Genomic DNA, 14,971 nt, shown 5'->3' on the forward strand with positions numbered 1-14,971 from the left:
TTGTAAATATACTTATTGTACAACTAAGTATGAAAATTACATTGTTCAGACACTCACAGTATTTTTCATGACGCATACAAGAAGTGAAAGAAAAGAATTCTCAAGTAGATCGTGAATATTAAAACATACTCTACACAAAAGGATTAGTGCCCTTCTGCTGATGAAAAAGACTTTTCTGAATCAGCTAACAATATTAACAAATACACTTCACACAGTTTCATCCTGAAGTCAAAACAGTACTCAGAAGATGTATCAGGCTGGAGAAAAGTGTCAAGGCATATTAATCTTCACCGCTCTATACACAGCGCTGTTGTTACATATTTGCAGTGATTGTAAATTGCCTACCTTTGCTCCCACACGACTTGAAGAGACAACACTTACCCTTGAAGAGTAATGTGCTCTTGGGAGCTCTCAGCCCAACTTCCACTCAGCATAGCAGCAAAGTAACTAGATCTGGCACATAAAATGGCCCTGAGAGAGAAAAAGTAAACATTATTCCACTACATACAAATATTCATGATGAGACTCTTTGATAACATTGAGTTAAATCTTTGCCCTTTATGCATTAAGGTGTCAGCTGTGTCTGCATGCCTTTCCTTTGAGTATGTTTGGAATGTCAAAATATGCTACAGAAAATAACCACACAGTACTCTATAAATTTTTCAGTTAAAGCTTGTTTATAGTATGACTTTGAGATTCACACAGAGGAAGTCTATTACCCCAAGTATCTTCCTTTCATATAAAATTTCACATTTATTTCTCCTGTTTTATTTATCAAATAAGAATAAATAACCTTGTTTATACAGCTCCATTATAAGTAATTATATTCTGAACATCTTAAATTCTTTATATTACAAAATATGTATTTATCAAAATTGTAAGTATGTAATGTCTCGTATTTAGAATTTGCTACCCACCAAAAGTCAAACAGAACTTGATATTAACATACGCCAGGACAATATGATGTGGTTTTACAGCAAGAGCTATCAGTTCCTTCTGTTTACACTTACTACCCTTCTATATTTAAAAGGCACAACTGGCCATAATGGGGCTAATTCAATTTAGTACTACTTCCATAGAAAAGAATAAAGAACCCCCAGAGCAGCAGTCTGTGGAGCTCAGTATCTCTACCATTATCAGTCTTCAAAATATCAGGTAAGAAGACCTTTGCAACAGGAGCTTTTAAGGTGGAAGTGTAGTGGCAGAAAGGAAGAGAAGATAGTGGGTGAAAACTGCTTTATGATTTCAGTTTTCCAGATCCCCACCAGTTACAGTGTTAGTCTTTATGTATCTTATCTGGGTTACTGCAGCCACAGATAATATTCTCATACATAGAATTTTTTCGTGACACTTATTCAGCTTCCTATTATTTATAAAATTAGCTTATGTCACGTATTTCCTGTGGCAGAGAAAGCAAAATGTTATACTAGGCATGAGAATCCTTTCTGTTACATGTATTTGTTGTCTCTTAAAACGTCTCTGAGCACTCTCATTTTGCGTAGGAAGAAGCAAGAAGAATACTATTTCTGGTCTCTTCTAGTCATTACATATTCTGTATTTTCTCATCTCCCTTCTCTCCTCTGCTTCGGAAGTCTCAGTACTTTAAATTAGAAGCTTCTCGCACATTCCTCCTGTGAATCATCCAGCAAAAATAATAACAACAAAGCTCTTACTGAACATTTCATATCTCAGTGAAATACGTCCACATGTAAATGGGTATTACATCCTAACTTGAAGTATATGAAATTCTGGGTACACACTCGATCTTTTTTTTATAAGATACAATAACACAGTATCTTAGAGATATGGAATACACTTACCTCCAATTTTTTATTCCCTTCCAAATAAATTTTAGTAATGAACAGTGATCAACCAACTTCAAGGGCATAGTTAGAGTGGATATTTCAAAGACCCATTTTAAATAAGACAGGTACTTAGCAGAATAAGGACAAGTATGCATTACCTAAGTTTAAATTTTATCAGCATATATTTAGAAAATATATGGAGATACCAAATTATTTGGAAATAATTTTATCTGTGCTTTCCTACTGCGATGGTTAGTGCCAGTTTTATTATCAAACAAATCTGACTTGCTTCATGCAGAGCTCTGTAAGAATACAACACTAGGAAGACATAAACTAGCAACACTAAAATCTATTGGAAGTTCACAGGACTTCATGAGAAAGTAAGGAATACTGACACAAGTGGTGGGAGACTGTGGGGGTCTAACCTGTCTCCTGTTTGAGAACTTAAAAAAAAAAACCCTTATAGTAAGTAAATCATTCTGGTGCTTTCACCACAATGATACTGAAAGTTACATTGCCCTTATTAGCTCCTACTGCTCACATGATGCAGTGCTAAAACGAGCTCAAGACCTGTGTCTGTTTCAGAACATCCTTGTTTTCTCTGATTTACTGCCGCATTTTTTGATGCTAGTTAAGCTAGATAGATAGCTCCAGGCAGTTAAGTGGCCTAAATTAAAGAAGCTCTACTGATAGAATCTCTTTGCTACACTATTTTTTCTGCATTAAAGCATTTGTTTATCAAACTTACGTATCTGGGAACATATTTTATAGTGTAGACCAGAAGAAACATTCTTTACTACACTACATTCTGAAAAGGTAGCATACATCCAAATTCTATTATTTAAAAAAATAAAATACCCCCCCACACTATTATGACATATCTTCTATAAAGATATTATAATGTCAGTAATAAACTGCACACCCCCTCCCCATTTTATGTTGAGAAAGTACTAAAAGTAGTGGAGGGTTTTTATAGTCACTCTGTTATTTATATACTCAAAGGGAACAAAATACAGGCTGTGTAGTTTGCTATCTCAAATGCAAACAGACTTATATCAAAGGTACATGGAATGGTACTGACACTTCAATTTGCTTTCCCAAGCCACAAGAGTACGATCAGCCAAAGTTCTTAAACGGTCTTGGACTTTAGATCTAGTTAAGTCTCCCAACAATCTTTACATCTACATAACTGAAGTAATGAAACCAAAATCAGATTTTATATGCAGATTCTGAAGAGCAGAAAAAAAAATTACTACTCCAGAAATTTTCTGCCTGTATGGAAATTTTATTCAGCATTAATAACCGAATAGTTTATTAGTTGATTTTTTGTTTTCTTAACAGAGCACAGATTATTTTTATTGTTTCGTATTTCATATAGATACAAATGTAGCAAAAGAATCTACAAGTATTTATATGAATATATACTCAATATATGAGTTCACAGTAGCAATCTTAGAAGTGTTAAAAGCGCAGTTGTTTTCAAAATAGTTGCTGTTGATGATAAATTATATTCATTAGTATCAAAGTACAGCCACTCCACACGTAAGACCTAAAAGCTGGAACAGTTCACAGCTAGGGAACAGCACCAGCAATACTTCCTACAGATATACAGTAATAACAGTAGCATTTTTTACCAGATGGTTATTGATTGAAAAACGTTTTACTGTAAATACTTATGTACCTGTGAGCTTGAAAATCTTTGCCTTCTATGCAAATATTAATATCTGGACAACAGCAATTCTTGTAGAGCATCAATAAGTCTTCTCCTAATACAGATGCAGTTTCTACTCTGGAATTACCTGCATATGGGGAGAAATAGCTGTTTTCACTTCGTCAGGTGCACAAGGGACTATTGACAGAGCACAGACAAAACATTTCAAAAGATTCTGACATAATTAAATTTTTTATTATTGCATATTCAAGCTAGGATTTTCCTTAAAAGGTTTTCCAAACCTTGCTTTTTACTTCTTATTTTGACTTATCAGAAGCTTGACCAATGCTCCATATTTGGTATCTACAGAAGTGCTAGAGTTACTCTTTTTTAAGATTATGCACCCAGTTCATTTTTTTCTGCAGAGATCCAGAACCTCTGCACTAAAGAAGAGTAGTCCCTGAGGAAATTCAGGGTCATGCAGTGCTACAGGCTTCCACCTGAACAGATCTGCTGCTTGAGCCTGTGTTACTGACACAGCTGTAGCAGCCAACACCTCTGGGGGAGATGCAGTTAAACATTTCCTTGTATTATTTCGTTCAGAGCTGTGGTATGGAAAGATTTCAGAACCCTCATAAAACAACGGTGGAACTACTGCAATTTGCTAGGAAAGGAAAACAAGGGAGATACTCTGCTGTGTGGAAGTCCCACATGTTAAGGAGTGGAGCTCACTGTATTCCAGGGAAAAGACAGGATATGGTGATGACCATGCCTGATGCCTGACAATTCCAGATTTATTACACCACGCATTGTCTGGGAACTGTGCCTGCCTAACTTCTGCAGCAATTCATTTCTTCAAAGTGTGAGAGAATGAGGTGGGCCATAGAAAAGAATATCCATGTAAGCTGTGCTGTAACAATAGTTCTAATTTTGCCTGTATTTTTACAACTGTAGAAGTATTTGAACAATTATTTAAAACACAAAAAGAGAAAAAAGTGTAATTCCAAACCTACCTGCAGCAGCTTTGTTGCTTTCTGCATCAATGACTGCTTCTGGAATTTCTTCCTCAATACCAGACAAACAAACAACTCCTTTCTGCACAGCTCCACTTGGAATATTCTGATCAATTGGTGTTCTTTTGTTTTGTCCAAGACAATTTACATTTTTTTGAGTGTTCTGCAGAGTAATAGTGTTCGCTTCTTGTATTTTCCTCATAACCAGCTCCTCAACTTCTTTAAGATTTATATCAGATGAATATAGAATCCTAGAAGATGACACTAATTTTTACTCCCATAATTTTTTAATTGAAGAAAACAAATAAAAAATTACATTTTTTTCCATCTAACAAAATTCATGACCAGAAAACAAAGAGCTGGACTCTGTGGTGCTTAAAAAACCCAACCTTTTAAAAATGTATCTCTGGAAAACTTATTCCTGAAAATTCTTGAAAAGCATAAACAAAATAATAATAATAAATAAAATAATAAACAAAAAAGCACCACAAAATACAGAAACCTTCTAACATCAAAGTTACAGTATAAAAATCATAAAAATTGCATAGAGATATAAATGAATTGGAGACATGAATTTCAATTTCAAAGGAAGTACTTAAAGCACAAAAATTTGCAGTTAAGATTACCCAAGAATTTTCACTTTGCCCATGTAGTAATTCCAGCTTCCCACTTTCCCATCTGTTTCACCAGCTTATTTTTGGCTCAAGATCTGGAAAGGCTAACAAAGCCTGCAGTCTGTGACTGCAAAGATCTCGTATTTATGGAAACATAACTGCACTCCAGCACAGATAACACATTTTATCCTTGGTTTCATACCATATAGATGAAGTTAACAAAATTTAACAGAAGAGCTACAGTTACTTTGGATGTAGCAGACATACTCAAGAGATCTGCTTTAGTCACTCACTCCATGGCAAAGAGGCTTTTTTGTTAATACTCAGAGAACAGTAATTTGAGCGTGTTATTTGAACACTGTACTCTGAAGGGGCAGAGAAAACATACGAAGAAATAATCTTCCTTCTTAAGTCCTGTATTTAAAGGATTGAGACAGGTAGAATTTTTTTGTCTATGTGATACAGGTCCTCACCAGGAGAGAATAAGGAGGAACAAGAATGTAGGGAATGAGAATTTTACTATTTTATTAGATTTTGAAAGCAAGGGCCAGGAAAGGATGTAACACATAGTAAGATTTCACATGGAATGAGTAAGGTATTATTTTAAGGTTGTTGTGTATGTATGTGCTGTCAGAACTCCCAACCTGTGAACTGACCACCTATTGCTTTTCATATTTAAAGTGCTTTCCAACCTAGCATTAATAGCATGAGGGAAAGACAAGTAACAACATGCCATATTACCAAGAACAGGAGCAAAAGTTGCTTGATGGAGCAGGGAGACTTTGCAATTCTTTAGAAAATTCAAGACCACTATGTCCACACATTTTTCCCTATTCACTGTGCTTCACAGTACGTAACATCTGTGTTTTACAGCTCTAAGGCAGTAGGACTCAAGAACAGAAACTCATAGTAGAAACTCAGTTAAGCTAGAGATTTCAAAATTTTACAGAAGCATTCTGAAGTTTTGTCTTCAAGTTTTTTGTCCACATTAGATCTTCCAAGAATTGTCACTTAAAGTCACATAGACAAAGCCAGTACTAGAAAAAAAAATTAAAAATCCAATAATTTGCACTTTATCCCTACATCTTCACCAGATGTAAGCTAATACCACAATTACAGAAATATACTGGTCACATACTGAATGTAGAAAACTTTAAGAAATTCCCCAGGAAGGATCTGTTGAAAAAAAAATTGCCATTGAACATGTTAGGCTAAGTTTGCCCTGGAACTTTGCTTATTCACCTTTCTGTTGCTACAGAGCTTTTGCATATTTAACATGTAAAGACAATACAAATTTACTTTGAGGGAGAAAGAAAATTAGCAGCAACAGACAGAGTGCTTTGGCATAAAGTAATTATTTTACTATTCTTACTTACTTTCTGCAGTAACTGAAAAACATCCATAGGGAATCTCATAAGCTAGGCAATAAGGCAACGCTCTCCTGGGAATACTCAGGGTATTTTCAGAGAATCTACAGCAACCTCAGGAATGCAATTAATTTTGTTATCACTAGGCTTCAGTCAATAAAAATGGCATCCTTACCACGACTAGGAACTCAGTAAATAAAATGGCATTTTAAATAAAAATTTAAAATAAAGTGGCATTTTAAACCAGAACTAAGTAACTGGTTTCTGGATGTAAAAAAGATAGTTCTATTTTAAGTAAGTTTTTTCCTATAAAAAGTCAAGAAACTTTGACTCTTTCAGTTAACATTTAAAATCCAGTCACATTCCTGGATTTATTACTTCCAGAAATTCAGCAGGTTATTTTAATATTAGAGTTCTGCTTAATACAGACTGTAAATGTACTACTTTGAAAGACTCATGGATGCATCCATCATTTTGTTTCACACACAGCAATAATGATTTTGGCACATCTTTCAAAAATTTCCTCTTATCTCAGTAACTCCCATTAGATGTTTCCAGAATGCAAGATTCTGCAGTTTTCTAAAACCTGTTATAAAGAACTTTGCTTGGCAGCACCCTGTATTTTATAGACTCATTTCTAAAGCAGAGTGAAGTTTTCTAGACTGTCTCCTCCAGAGTATTAAATGGTGTCTTTTCACATAAATAAAAGCTAGGGAAATCTGGCATCCACAGGAAAATGCATAGCTTGGACCTTGGAGCTCAGATAGTTTAGTGATAATGTAAAACCATCCCTTTAGAACAGTTGCTTTAAGAAACCAGGATCCTTACTGCAGAATTGTAGTAGGATGTAATAGGATAGGATTGTAATAGTTTTTAAAAACTGTTCCAAACCTCTTGAGCAGGCATCATTCAATGTGCCATCCTAGTTTCATTATCTAAAGAGCAGAAGACAACAATTCTATAAAGTTATAAATTTCTTCTTTAAATGAGATAGAGGTATCATCAGAAGGTGACCCCCAGAGCCTTCTCTTGTCCAGGCTGAACAACTCCAATTCTCTCAGCTTGTCTTCATGGGAGAGGTGCTCCAGCTTTCTGATCAGCTTTGTTGCCCTCCTCTTGACTCGGATCCAAAAGGTGTTTCTTATGCTGGGGACCCCAGAGCTGGATGAGCACTCCAGGTGGAGTCTCAGGAGAGCGGACCAGAGGGGCAGAGTCACCTCCATCCACCTGCTGGCCATGCTGCTTCTGATGCAGCCCAGGATAGGGTTGGCTTTCTTGGCTGCAAGTGCACACTGCTGGCTGATGTTGAATGCCTTGTTAACAAACCACAACTCTTTGAGTGTGACCATCCAGCCAACTCCTTATCCACGGAATGGTCCCTCTGTTAAACCCAAGCCTCTCAAGATGAGAGACAAGAATGCCACAATAACCAGATTAACACTAAAGTATCTTCTGCACATGTGTAAAATACCATATTATACAGTTTTACTTAAACAAAGCCATCAGTTACCACAATTAAATGCCAAAATGAAACCCAAATCTATTTACTTCTATTAATAAAAATAGAACCAATATAGGAAGCCTCTGAACCACTGCCTGCCCAGAGTTTTAATGCACCCATGTCTAGCAAACCCAGTTGCAGTAAATACTCTCGTGTAGTGCATTTAATCTTGGGAGACTTGCAAAAATAGTTCAGCAATACACCTAAAGCAGTGCATCTTCATTGTCTAAGTTAGGCATTTCATATGCACTTCAACCTACCTTAACAACTTAAGATTCTTCCATTTCCCTTTAGATTTGCTAAAAGAACCATCTGCTTAATTTTTGCAGTCAAGATGGTTGTTTTAACTTAACTGATTTCTTGAGGTGTTTCAGTGAATTTCTTCTCATGAGATGAAACATCAGCTGCTTTACTGCCTCATACAGGTGCTGATTAAATTTTCTAATTTCTTGTGACAGGCATGCATTTCAGAAGAATCTGACCCTTAAACAGGCACGGGCCCAGTGAAAGGTTTGTAACCATTTCTCACAGATCAAATTTTTTTCCTCCTTCAGGCATAAATCCATTGCATTAAGATACTATGTTTCCAAAGCATTACAGCCCTACCGAATATATTGGGACTTGGCAGTTCAGCTTCTCAACTGCCTCAGAGAAACTGAGATTAGATATAAACATGGATCAAAAAAAAAACCCAGTAAGAAAAAAGACAAACTTACTGTTTCTATGTATGTGGAAAGGAGATAAGATTGCCATTGTCTGGCATGTGTTTAAGCCCATTTTCATAAAAATGAACAGGTCATCGTGGTGAAGTCTTTCTTCCCCCAACAGGATATAGCATAAAATCTAAAATACAAGCTTCATGTTGTACATTACTTATTTGCCTCCTTAGCATAGTCTAATTCTTCTCAATGAACGACTTAGCTCATTTTTATAGCCACAAAAAACTAACTTGGTGTTGTAGTGACAAATTGAGACCAGAGAATATGGTTATAAAAAAAAAAATGTAGGAAAAAGAACACCTTAAGTATTCAAGAGGCGCAGACTCCCTAATCTCTTAACTTTGTTCACAATAATTTGTTTTCAACTTTCTCACTTCTCTACACTAAAAGTAACTTTTAACAGAGCGTTTTAATTTCCACAATTCAGGATTTATTGTTTCACAAAGTTTAAGACAGTCATATCACATCTCCCATATTGCCCCACTTGTAGGGCAAGGTTTGTTAATTTTAGTAGTTTGGGGAGGGATGATTTTTTTCAGCTGTACTGCTGATTCCCTCATGTCTTAATGCAGGGAAAAGAGTAGCTGTTGTGCCAAAAAATCCACCTGCAAGTGCCACAACAAGCCCTTTTTGCAGCTGATTTGTTTTCAGGTTCCCTGAATCAGTCATTTAGAGAAGATACTCCTTGCATGGCACCACATCAACAGGCACCAGTGATAAAAGGATATAAGGGAAGGACCATATCAGAATAGTCTGTGTAAACCACAAAATTTCAAGAACATGTGAGGCAGGCTATTCTTCTGAAATAAAGTGGTCTGCAAACATAACCCACTAGGGGGAATACACAAGCATAGATATTAAGGGTAGGATTGCTGAGGCATAAACATAAAGGAATTCAGTGTACATATGCATAACTCGGGTTTGTTTCCTCCAGAACAGCAATTATCCAATGGGGACTATGACAATCTAGCAATCAGGAAGAAGAAACTCACAGACAATTTATTTAAATAAGTATTTCCCATTTTCACTACTTTGTAATCCAGTGTTATGGAACTTTAACTGGGAATTGTACTTAAAGAACAAATATTCACAAACATTCTATTTGGTGTAACTCGTTTATGAAAACCTCACATGCAAGAGAGTATCAAGCTGGAAATAGTGCTATGCCATCACCTTCTGTAGTGTGAGTATGATGCTGTGTAATTTTAACAGGTACCCCACTTTATAGCTTAGGGTTTTTTTCCCTGCACACAGAAAAGAATCTGATAGACATGAGCAACACTGAGTTTGCAAGAGGTGTGGCTAAGTGACAGATGAAACAGGAACAATGCTACAGGGTATCTGTTGTATTCATAGTTACTATAGCCAAAGATTTTTTTATACAAAGGAAAGGTGTGCATACATAGACTCTATGGAAAGAAGTTATTGCCACCATGCTGTCTAGAGTTTACCTTCTAGGAAGTTTCTGCCTGCACGTAAGCGAGATATGCATCCTTGTCCTGCCTGATACAGAATTCTACAAGCGTAACACGGTCGAAACCTTGGCTGGTCCACTTTGAACCAATTGCTGGTATTGCAAACTAACCCCTGTGGCAGTAAATGTCACAATGACAATCGTATTCCTTTGTATTTGATTGTATTTATTGCTTTTCAACTGGATCTCACTGTCATTAGGTCCTTCTCTGTCCTTCCTTGTATCAGACCCCTCTAATAGAAATATTATGAGACAATATCTAGATTTTTATTTCTAAAGCAATATTTTGTCCAACTGCAAGGGTAAATAAAAAGCAGTTTGCCTCTCAGCAGGCAAGACAGTAATGATCTAATGATCTGTAACAGACATTGTCCTTCAGGGATGCTAAGTTTCTCTTCTTAAGCCACACTGCAGAACTCTGCTTAGGCAGTCTCCGGCCATCAACGTACTTGCAACTGTTGACATTTTTCTAGTTGTGTCCTGAAGAATGACAGAAGGCTATTGGAGGGCAGAGTCAAGATTACACTAACTTCATCGGGCAAAAACGTAGGGTGCATAGTGTCTACAACAGGAACGCTGCGCGTCTGGTGACCAGAAGTTTCATCCTGGTGTCCTCAGATAGTGCAAGTGTACAGAGGGAAACAAAGCACTCCTTAGATGCTCATCTGCTTCATGCTGAGGCTATGCAGAAAGATCAGCACGCAGTTTACTATGTCCTATCTCCAACTCAAAAGAGGAGGCAAGAGGAGCTGCACAGCCTTCAGCACACAAATGACATGTAGATCACAGACACAAGCCCACATCTCTCCTGATGAAGAGAGACAGAGGCCCAAAGGAAGTGCGCCTCACTGAGATGCAGGCCAGATTTAGCTCATGAGAAAATGAAGTCCCCAAATCCCCATGGAAAGATAATTTTTACTCGGGAAAATAAAAGCAAAGCTGAATACAAACAGGAAAGGGAATGAAATTTTGTTACAGCTTTGATGAACTCTTCAATACTATTCCTAGTATTCCACTTCTCCATATATACCAGAAACCAGAACTTTTGTAGAAGGCAGTAACTTTCTCTCAGGAGCTCAGCTGCAGCTACAGGTCTCTGTTACAACTCATCATGGCAGTTCACATGCTCCAAGAACTAGGCTTGCTTCCAGTAAAACTAAAGCTGTAATTTAAGCCACTGTTTTGCACTTATGAAGAGCTAATAATTTACATTTTAACAATAAGAAACCACTGAGATTCAACAGCCACCGAGACTATTTGATCACCTGAACAATAGATTAGACTCCTTTCAATCAAAGCTGCATCCTTTCTTTGATCCAAATGAGTTCATTGTTAAACTTCATCACACTCTGTAAGCACAAATCTCCATAGTGCCAGGTTAGAGGACTCAAAAGGTGAAGTATCAAATGGCACCGAAGACTAAGTTAAGAAAAAGCAGTTCTCTTGCAAAGCACACTTCATACACAGTTTAGAACTTATGGGGAGGTTCATTTGAAGATTCTAAACTCACTGTGAAAAGACACAAGGTTTATAATTAGTTGAGCTGAGTTTAAAGGTGTTTTCCAATGCCAAGCTTTTTGGAGAACATGCAGGACTCCAGACATCATTCCTTACCGCAAACCCAGACAAAACTGAAAGCAAGTATCAGTGACATATTAAGTGCTTACCATTAGGAATACAAACCTCTGATATAACAGTATATAAATAATTAAAACAATTATTCAGAATAATTATTTCAAAATTAATTTGATTTTTAAAAAATTTGCATTATCATGTTTCTCCATGTAATTCTTCTGTAACACCACTTACATGAATGTAAAAGAAATTAATGATATCACAATAACAGTGGAATCAGGAAAAATACAAGATAAAACCCATGTGGTTTTGTTTCTTACCACTTCTTTTGCTAATGCTCCTGCCAGGCTGTGGCAGTAACCTAACAAATGCCTGTTAATCAACCTGCTCCACTACAAAGATTCTATGTTTCAGATATTACTCTGGGTTCAAAAAATTTTCTTTCATAATTAGGTTGCGTTTCAAGCACTAAATTTTAAACCAGCAATAATATACCGTTCCTGTCGAAAACAATCCCAGAAGCCTGCAAATACCTACATTTTCTAGGCACATCCTGAATTCATGTGAAAACTAAGAGTGATTTCTTTCTACCACTTTGCTCCTGGTGCATTCCTGTAAGTGCCGATTGGCTCTAACACCAACCCTCTTTTAGGGAAAGTAGGCGGCACCACCACAGCTTTGTTAGAGAAAAGCAGTTCTTTGAAAAAAGGATTAGAGGAACTTACAAGAAGGAGGATTGCAAGGTCTGGTGGCAGCACCAGGCAACACCCCTCATGTAACTCACCGAAGGTTTAGAGCAAGACATGAGAGATGTTGCATATGTGGCAATGGGAAAATAGCTGGCAGTGCAAAAACATGCTGGCCCTTGCACTAGTCCCTAGGGAGTAGCCAGCCCACACATCTCCCTCTGGGATCCCAGTTTGCATCAAAGCTATGCTGTGTTTGGCCTAGCCCATGGCTCACTAGGACTTGAGAGATGAGTTTTGAACTTAAGGCATTTTCATCCAACTTGCTGAAGTTCTCCTAGATTCCTATATCCTTAACTTTTTAAAATATGAGCTGAGAGTGGGTTTTATTTGCTGTTTTCATTTGGGAATCTGGCTAAAAGGGTGTTAGAAGGCAGAGCCCTTCTCTTTTCCTATTACAAGTCCTTTACACACCATAAAAAAGCACGCTAAGGTGGAGAGTACAGCCATGCGCTATCAAGCGGAAGGACAAAGGCAAAGGAAAATAAAGAAGTTACAGAAAAGTCCTCTGCAAACTCTGCAGGAAGGCTGTGAGGATACTGCCTTGAACGGGAAAAGCTTTAAAACAGGTGCTGGCACTGGGAAAAAAGAAGAAGCAGGACACAAGAGAGGTGGTGCCGGGGCCAGCCCATCAATCCTGCCGCGGCAGCGCACTCACCGCAGGAAGCCCCGGAACTCCGCGGGTCCCATGCCGTCCAGCCGCAGCTCCCCCGGGGGCAGCTGCCCCCCCGCCAGACCTTCGCAGATCAGAGGCGCCCGCGCCAGCAGCACGGCCCGGTGCACCCGCAGCGCCGCGTCGCCTACTCGGAAGATGAAGTCGGAGTGGGTCCCCTCCGTCAGCAGCCTGCAGGACGGCATCGTTACCGCGTGTCCCCGCCCCGCCCGGGGCCGCCCCCGCCTCGGCCGCCGCCCCGCGCCCACCTGTCGAGGTCCTGCCGGAGTTGCTCGGCCAGCGCCTCCTTCAGCCGCTGCCGCTCCGCCGGGCCGGGGCCCTTCGGCGCTGCGCCGCCGCCGCAGCGCGCCATGTGCCGGCCGCTACTCCGCCCTGCGCCCGGCACGGCGACAGACACGCGGGGCGGGAGTGGCAGTCGGTGCCCTCGCGGCGGGCCGCCCTACTCACGGAGAGCACCGGGACAGCGCTCGCGGCGCCGGCAGCAAACGACCCCCGGCGCTGACCCGCGCCGGGCGGGATGCGGCGCCTTGCCCGCGCCGCTCGCGGGGCGGGGCCAGCAGGGGCTTCCGCCAATGAGGGCCGGCGGCGCTGGGCTGGCCCCGCCCCCGGCAGGGAACCCGAGGGGAGGGTGGGGCTCCCGTGAGGGCGGGGCCTCCTTGATCGGGGGGGGCTCCGCCGGCCGAGCGCGGGTGCCGCCGGGACGGCGCCCCCTGCCGGCCGCCGCCCCGCCCCGCCCCGCCCCGCGCGGGCCCCGCCGAGGGCCGTTCCCGCCGCGCCCCGCGGAGCGCAGCGCCCTCGTGTGTGGGGCCCGGGCTTCGACGGGCGCTCCTTCCGCTGGGGCCGCAGGGAAGGCAGGAGGGCGGGCCACAGCTTCCAGCCGCCAGTGCTCTGCAGGAAAATCCGTGCTCCCCAGCACTGGCTGTCGAGCCAAAGCAAAACCGCTACACAGGTGATAGGAGTCTCTCTATGCCACCTTCTGAGACAAGGGAGAGCATTTCCAGCTTCATAGTGTAAGTAAGAGAAACACATAACCATTTTAGCTGATAAAGTACTGAAAGTATTCAGGGAAAGATGCTTGAAAGGCAGGTCCCAGTGGTGGATGGAAAGAGGCAAGTGCAACACCGTTGTCATGATCCTGAGGAGACTCTTTTGGGATTTGGAGAAGGGGACGAGAGCAGGTCTCCAGCCACGAGCTAACCCTGGGCAGACAGCACCGCTTGGTCCTTCCCTGCGAGGGTTACACTGAGCAGGGACTGCACCAAGTATCTGTGTGGGACACAGTGGCTCAAAAGAGACGACACACACGGCAGTGTGGGATGTGTTGGGACTCCCAGTATCTTTCAGCTCTGTCCTGCTCTGGTGCGGACAGTTGGTTCAGGCTTACCTGGCCCTGATGCGTCCCCCAATGGGTTCTTGTTCATCTTTGATTCCAGGGCACTGTGCTTATCTTGCAGGTGGACACGGAGGCTTTGGAAACCTGACAGACAGGTGATTCACCTATTCTGTGGTCTCGTATTTTTGCTTCTTTTCCCTTTGTAGTTAGCACACAGTTTTCTGCCATCACACGCAAGTTAATTCTACCCTTTGTGTCTATAAACACTGTCTCTTCCTCCAATAAACACAGGAACTTGGCAGCAGTTCTTGGAGACAAGAACAGTAGCTGCTGACATAGAAAGGATAATGCCAGCAATGAGGCATTATTTTCTAGAAACTACAACAATCATAGCATGAGTGTCCAGGATGAATACCGGACCAGACACTTCAGCTATTCAAACCCAGTTCTTAGCTTCAGCAAGAAATCTCTCCATAGGAAGTGAGATGAAGTAAAGGGAG

General features: G+C 40.5%; 1 protein-coding gene across 2 annotated transcripts in view; it reads right to left on the reverse strand.

Annotated features, from left to right (window-relative positions):
- The window catches only part of BTBD8 (BTB domain containing 8), a 42,924-nt gene extending 29,267 nt beyond the window's left edge, over positions 1-13,657 (reverse strand). Inside the window, exons 1-5 of one of the 2 annotated variants that reach the window (XM_048312367.1) lie at positions 13,387-13,657; positions 13,124-13,309; positions 4,470-4,720; positions 3,487-3,604; positions 382-471 (exon numbers count right to left, since the gene is read on the reverse strand). In XM_048312367.1, coding sequence (XP_048168324.1) covers positions 382-471; positions 3,487-3,604; positions 4,470-4,720; positions 13,124-13,309; positions 13,387-13,490 — 749 coding nt within the window. In that variant the 5' untranslated portion in view covers positions 13,491-13,657. The remainder of the gene's footprint in view (positions 1-381; positions 472-3,486; positions 3,605-4,469; positions 4,721-13,123; positions 13,310-13,386) is intronic. The other variant, XM_048312366.1, reaches the window with a different exon arrangement.
- Positions 13,658-14,971: the final 1,314 nt, after the last annotated feature.

Source organism: Corvus hawaiiensis, chromosome 9 (genome assembly GCF_020740725.1).
Source record: "Corvus hawaiiensis isolate bCorHaw1 chromosome 9, bCorHaw1.pri.cur, whole genome shotgun sequence".
Taxonomy (NCBI): Eukaryota; Metazoa; Chordata; class Aves; order Passeriformes; family Corvidae; genus Corvus; species Corvus hawaiiensis.